The sequence below is a fragment of the Montipora foliosa genome, chromosome 3 (assembly GCF_036669935.1).
Source record: "Montipora foliosa isolate CH-2021 chromosome 3, ASM3666993v2, whole genome shotgun sequence".
NCBI classification, from domain to species: Eukaryota; Metazoa; Cnidaria; class Anthozoa; order Scleractinia; family Acroporidae; genus Montipora; species Montipora foliosa.
The window spans coordinates 41,350,440-41,357,838 of record NC_090871.1 but is presented as its reverse complement, the minus strand read 5'-3'; the positions used below and the strand labels follow the sequence as shown (position 1 = coordinate 41,357,838).

Genomic DNA, 7,399 nt, shown 5'->3' with positions numbered 1-7,399 from the left:
ACGATTTCTTGAATTGAACTTTAACCGAATAGGAGCGGGTTTATTGTCATTTGTCGCGGCACTGGACGGGCTCCCCTCAATAATTTTGGCCTTTATGTGATAAACACATAATCGCAGTGTACCTCGAGCAATGTAAGGATTAACTTCACTTCTAAATGTCAAAGTTTTCCAAATTGCCCTCGTCGCTTCGCGACTCGAGAAATGTTGTGAAACTTTGGAAATATGCGTGAAATGAATCCTTGAGTTAATTGCGTTAGGGACCATGCGATTACATATAGTAATCACATGATTTTTCTGGTGCAATTTGGAATAAATATTTTTCAAAGACGAACAAAATTGCACGACCTCGTAGGACACTGACCAATCAGAATGCTTGGTTTCTTACCTTGTTTTGCACTGAATTACCTATTTTCTGCAATGTGTTTCCTGGAAACTGAACTTCTCTTAGCCAATCAGAAAGGCGATATTTTTTTTATTAAACAAGAGAGTGTTCAGATGGCTGATTTGTGATGTAGCGCCATACGACAATTTCAATGTTATTATTCTACTTATGCAAAATCTGACCGACATGCATGCTCATTTGGCATTCATAAATGTAGGTAACGATCGTGTGCTCTTTGCAGGCGAAGAAGTGACATTTTACTGTTTTATTAATGTTTCTCTCCAGAATATCTTCCTGTTCCAACTTGTTCGACAAAAGCAGATCTTAACTGCTCTTATTTATTGTCAGGTGGGTATCATTTTAGAATTTCGTTTGCGTCCTTCTTTCTCAATTTGTTTTTATTTACAAAAAGGTAGCTTGTTTAGAGTTGGTCATGAAACTACCAAGAAACTGCTCTTAGGCCCAGGCCCTATATTCTCTTTTTGATATATTTTCTGATTCATATTGAAACCAAGCCGAACAGGTAGTTTCGAATGTTGAGAATGAACGCCTAAAACAATTCTGAATTGAGCGGTCTTTCCTCTGTATCAAAGACGACGATCTCTTGTTTTTTTTGTGTGTGTAGAATTAACTCGGAATAGCCGAACGTGATCTTTCCCACGGGCGTGTTTAAATCACGAAATGACTTTTCTAGACAGAAAAAAGTATTTTCAATTGAGTTTTATGCAATTGGTTCCTGGTTTCTTGTGGGTTTCGAAGGATCATAGTTCTCCAAGGATGACATATTCCAACTGTTGCTCTCTTGGAAACAGCAAGATTTTTTTCCTCGTCTTAATTATCTGTACTGGGTGATCTGATAAAACGTCCCTGTCAGGAGAAATGCTGTCATCTAATTCTTTGCGGGCAGGGCTTCCACAGGCAACCCCCTCCTTTAAGTTACTTGTAGAACTGATAGCGTCTTTCTTTGACTGGTGACTTTTTATCTTGTCATCCTGACTTACGTAAATGTTGCAGCACCGCTTTTTGATCGGTCAGTATTTTCCCAAGAAGAAATCTCGCTCTATCACAATTCTCCCCTCGGCTCGCTTGTGTGACCAAAGCAGGCGGTTCGACTGACTCAGAAGGGACTGCCAGCAGTCTAACGAAAGAGCTCTTTTAGGCATGTTTAATGAGCTTGCGCATATCATGCAAATGATTGTGTTACAACCTAACCGAACGTAGGAATCAGGGAGTAGTTTAAGGTGATTCCCTAGAAATAGAACTAGTCATAGATTTCCAATGAAACTTCGCAAACTGCTGTAACATGTCAGGGAGATGATAAAAATGTAATAAAAAAGGGGGTCACTATGCTCGTTTCCATGGTACGACGCTGACAAATACTTTGACAATTGCCGCGGACCCCCAATGTTGGACAAAGGTAATCAACGATTAACGCAGAGCGTTGTGTGATTCTATAGTTAATTCAAGTACGTACCTCAAAACTTTTTTGGAATGCCTTTGTGAGAACTTAACACTCCAAAATAGATTTAACTTTATCATGGGCTGTTCGACTCGTAATGGCACCTTCCGTACAGTCAGTTCTATGACCTTTTATGAAATTGCCAAAAAACAGGACATAATTTTTTGCTGATTTTTCCACTACTCCATGAAGACACCGTTCTCAGCAAATGTATGAAATAAAAAATGGGGGTCGCCGTACTCGTTCAGGAGACAATAGCCATTCCTTGACGGATTAAGCTTGGCGTCAGTCAATGAAAATCCACCCTTTTGTCGCAAGAAATTATGCGCAGTAGGGTTGCGCAGTGCAAAACCAGGGAATCACCTTAAGCTGCAAAAATTCCCGAATTATGGCCTAACTGTTTTCAGAAATTGCGTAAGAAATGTTCTAAAACTCTGTGGTTTCACCTTTAAAATTATCATAAAAATCCTATAATGTTAAAAAAAAACTGAGTGACATGTGTTGAAAATATATAGCTTTGATAGGCTTTAACCTACAACAGGAGTGAGGAAAAAGAATAGGAATTTAATTAGGGTTGAGGTTATTTCGCCATTTGATGTTTAAACACGCCCATTTCCCATGGTCTGACACAAAAACTTGCAGACAAAAACGTCATTACAACTTCAAGAAAGAGGTTTCTTTCAGACAACACAATTCTTTCCTGAACGTTTTTGCTGTTTTCCAGTGGGCAAGGATATTGTCAAAGGTATCTCTCTGTTATAAGTTTGCGTCATCAAAAAACTGGCAATGCCATAACATTTTAATGTCTCGTTTTTCATCCCTCAAGTTTCGTCGTCCTTAATTCTGCTCGTAAGGAATTATCCTCAGTGATATTCTTTGCCGTTTGAATTATTTCATTCTCTTATTTCATTCTCGTATCAAAATCATTGATATTCCTCCTCTGGTGGGGTCCTGTTTTTGAAACTTACTTCGTTAACAGTTGGTTTGTAATGGTTTCTACTATCTGTTCATTTCTATAGAGTCCTTGGATACGGTGTCCTGCGAGTGTTTTGTTCCTTGTTATGAAACGAAATATACTGCTGAAGTGTCTTATTCAAAGTTCCCAGATATTGGTACTGCTAAAGACTATGTGTCGCAAGGTCACTACCCTAATGTGGAATACCAAAGGTATTGTTACGAGCACCATTGATGTTTATCGTTCCATTCATAGAACCTATTTAAATTCACTTACTGATGCATTCATCTGCTTCTATACTTGTTGTTGTTCTTGTAGTCGAGATATTCTCTTAAGTGATAAGATTTTGAAAGACGAAAGACACTTCAAATACATACATTTACACCACCCAGTCATGAGTTCAATTAACTGCAAAAACACGAAGCCATGTTTGTACGTGTGAGTTTGTACTTTTTTAAAGCATGTTTTTTCAGCGTCAACATACTTTGTAACATTTTCATATATCAGATACTCTGTTCATATATAAGCTAGCCTGCGAAGAAAGCGTTTCCGTGAGTACCCTATTTTTGATCTTTTTGCCGCGCAAAAATGGAGCCAGACTTAAGGACGGTGCCTACTAATTAAAGATATTTTTGCCCCGGTGTGTGATTATGCAGGAAATGTAGATCTTAACAAGTGTTATTGAAATCCAAAAAGAAAATTGGGGGTAACCACGCATTTTTCAAAGATAATTCATGAATAATCTTTGTAAAAAGCTTTAAAATACGAAGGAATGTATGGCGTGCTTTCTCAAATTGAAGCTTAATTATCTCTCAAAAATGCATGGTTACCCCCAATTTTCTTTTTGGATACCAAGAGTACTTACGAAGATCTACTTTTTCCGGATAGTTTTAAAGCGCGCAAAAATATCCTTGTATTAGTAAGCATCACCGATAGGAAATCGAAGTATATCGAGATGCGCAGAACGTGTGCGCAATAACAATAGTAGGCACCGTCCTTAACAAGCCCCATTTTTCGCGCGGCCAAAACTTAGACAATCTTTGCTTCGCAGCTTATACGTAAGCATTTCGTACACCTAACATTTAAACTGAAATCACGGGTTGGATTGTCTCAAAGGACGAAAGGAAGAAGTGATCATCCCACTTATCGGGACAATTTTGAGCCGTTATTTCTTATAAACACCTGAAAAATCTGGTGGCTTCCATGGCCTCTGCAATTGCCTATAAGAGCCAATTGCTTAAAATCATCCAGATAAGAACGAGGATTACCGCTCCCTTTCATCTATAATCCGCACGTCAAATAAATACATTGGTCTCTACCGATATTTCTGTGAACGAGTTTAGGTCATAGTCGAGACTTGACAGGAGTAAGGGGTTCTAAGATACGATAACATTGTTACTTTGTGAAGTCATATCATTTTGTGTATACTAGTATTACGATCTTCTTATCCACCAGGAATAATCTCGTTCTTTTACAAATTGGATTCAAATCTCTAAATTATGAGATGCAGGAACAGCAACCAGCTTATGACAGTAACGCCTTGTTTGGTAAGATGAATTTGCTTTGATTTCTAATAACCAATGAGATCGGCTTTCCCCAAACCAGTCATTCTCTAGGATGATTAAAAGCTGAGACAGATTAGAACATCAATCAGTCCTAATTTTTCAACACAAGGAGGATTGCCTTAAAAAAGATAGCCTTTACTTATTCATTTTTATTGAGTTTTCCATGTATCTTAATGACAAGCTGTCTGATTTTAACAAAGCGTCCATTGTTCTGACACCCTCTCTGTGTGTAGGCTGATGTGTATTCATTTCAAGGGAACTCCTTTTACGTAGTATGCAATAGAGGAGTGTTGGGTGATGTAACGAAGGAGAGTGTTTTGCTGAAGTCCTTACTTCCTTGTTTAGGTGAGATCGGAGGTAACATGGGCTTGTTCCTCGGATGCAGTCTGCTGACTATCCTCGAGTTCATCGACTTCTTTATTGGTCTCCTAGCAACGAGACGACGTCAATCAACCCACCCGGAATAACCTGATATTTTTCCATAACTACTCTTGAATCTCCTATTTAAAAAGCGCGAACAAATTTTGCGTGCACAAACATTTATTTTAATCATCAGGTCTGATAAAGTAAACTTTGTAAAGTAAGCTCCAAAACGTAGTCGATATCGATGTCGAACAGATACAACAAATGTACATTAGGAAAAAGCAAGGAAGTGGAGTGCTTCGCGCGATCGCATCGACGTTTAAGTAATGTCTTTTATCCCACGACTATCGCTAAGGTAATGCAGCTGTAAGTAATGCGTCAGCAAGCCACGTGACCAGGAGCTCTTTGAGACTGCAGCAGTAACATGTGGATTTGAACATTATGTACATTACATAAGCGTTGATGATCTCGGCAATTATTTTGGGTAAATTTGATCGTTTCTATAATTGTACATAAGTTCTTACCCTCTACCTTTTAAAAACATAAACGGCCTCATTGCTTGCCCAGACCCTCTGCGGGTGTTCATTACCCGCGGTCTGTGCAACGACATTTTCACAGATCAAGCTATTTTTAGATGAGTTCTTAAATAAGGTTTGTCTTGCACGAGTGACCAATCTCAATCACATGGGTAATAATTTCTCATGCAAGACTTGTGAAAAGCTGGAAAGGTCTGGTTACGCGGGAAAATCAATCTAAAAATAACTCGGTACGCAAAAACGCCGTTCCACAAATACAATATAGTCATGGACTCCTGGGGCCAGTTGTTCAAACGCCGATTAACGCTAATCTCAGGTTAAAAGTTAACAAAGGAGTTTTATTCTCGGCTGTTACTAAAAGTGGGACGGGGACGTGAGACTTGGGACTTGGCGACTCGAGGACGCGGGGACTCGTGGACCCGGGGACTCGAGGACGCGGGGACGTAGGGACTCGGGGACGTGGGGACGCGGGGACGCGGGGACTCAAGGAGGTGGGGACGCGGGGACGCGGGGACTCGGAGAGGTGGGACGCGAGGACGTCGGAACTCGGAGACGCGTGGGGATTCGAGGACGTGATAAACAAATAACACCTGACTTTTGCGCTGAATTGGTAAAATACAATTTTTGACGGTCTACAAGTGTAAAATAATCTAATGTGCTGGAGGGTTTGTCAGACCAGTAGCTGATGATTTCCAGCGTCCATGGTTCCTCCTTGCCTATTTTACCGTGAGAGCTCTTGGTACAGAATAGTTTCAATGCAGGGGGTCTTAAACGTCGTACTGAGTTTTCAAGTGAAGCTCTGATCCTCGCAGTTATGAACGCAATTTTTGCAATTGCGTAAAGAAGTCTGAAATTCTCAGAACTTCAACGTGGTTTGAACCTGTGACCTCGCGATACCGGTGCAACGCTCTTTTATGAAAGTCAAGTAGACTACTGCACGACTGATATTCGCGAGGTTTTATCAGTCGTGCACTAGTCTACTTGACTTTCATACAAATTTTTCAAGCATCAGTTAAAATAACATGGCGACAAAAACGCCGAGGAAAAAATTACAGTTGTATAAGTATTTTAGCTAAAGCCTTCTTCTATTCATGCAAAATTTTCAAATTATGTTTGCTAACCATGTGCCATTTAAGCCTCCGGCTTTGGCTGTTCTCATGTATTCCTCAGAGTTTGATGTGTAACAATAAACAATAAACCCAAAATAAGAGCGGTGGGAACAGAACTAGCGCCTGCCGTGGTATGAAATTTCAAGAAATATCACCGAGAAACTCGGACCGTGATGTAAATATAAAGCAAATACCGCGCGCGGGGAAAACAAGATGAGCAAACGTGGCACGGATATCCCAGGAGTTAGCGTAGAACTATATGCTTCCCCTACGGGACTCTAACAGACACCTGAAGGGGGATCACAAAGAGCTCCCTTAAAAACCGTTTTCTACGAGTGGCCATTTCGATATGAGCCGAATCACTCAAGTGCTAGTGATGAAGAACAATCCTACACAATGAGGTTATAAAGCAGAGTGCCATGGTCGACCAGATCAAATGCTTTTTACGATCTATCAGTAAAAGGCCGCTCAGAAGGCCTCGATACATAGTATCGAGAATATTATCCGACAGATTAATGACCGCAAGTTCACAAGAGCGAAACCATCTAAAACCAAACTGAAAATCAGTGAGGAGACCATGGTAAGTGAGAAAATTATAGCAGTGAGAATGCACATGGCGCTCGAGGATTTTCGAGACAGCTAGTGGCAAAAACAGAGATAGGACGAAAATTTGAACGGTCTGAAAGGGAGCCTTCCTTATATAAGGGAAAGACGTAAGCAATTTTACATATGTCTGGAAAAATACCACAGGAAACACTCAAATTGAAAATAGAAGTGAGCGGCTATTTTGAGGAAGAAGCCACTGATCCCATCAAGGCCAACAGAAGGCAGTCGAGAAAGACTCGAGAAGACAGAATCCTCCGTAATTGGAGAAATGGAAAAAAGGTCTGATCCGACCAGGAGTTTGAAATGTACAAAATTGGTTTAAAAGTTCCAATTCGGACTCTCCGGTAGATCGCCAAGCTGAACCGACGGAGGAAGTGATGTTGGCAAAATGTTCATTAAAGCGGTTAGATATGTCGACTGGGTC

The 7,399-nt window shown here is 40.3% G+C and overlaps 1 protein-coding gene across 8 annotated transcripts in view; it reads left to right on the top strand.

The window, feature by feature from the left end:
* The window catches only part of LOC137997428 (acid-sensing ion channel 2-like), a 24,058-nt gene extending 17,573 nt beyond the window's left edge, over positions 1-6,485 (top strand). For all 8 annotated transcript variants that reach the window (XM_068843420.1, XM_068843415.1, XM_068843414.1 and 5 more), the window contains 4 exons: positions 668-730; positions 2,861-3,008; positions 4,252-4,343; positions 4,707-6,485. In XM_068843420.1, coding sequence (XP_068699521.1) covers positions 668-730; positions 2,861-3,008; positions 4,252-4,343; positions 4,707-4,828 — 425 coding nt within the window. In that variant the 3' untranslated portion in view covers positions 4,829-6,485. The remainder of the gene's footprint in view (positions 1-667; positions 731-2,860; positions 3,009-4,251; positions 4,344-4,706) is intronic.
* The last annotated feature ends 914 nt before the right edge of the window (positions 6,486-7,399 follow it).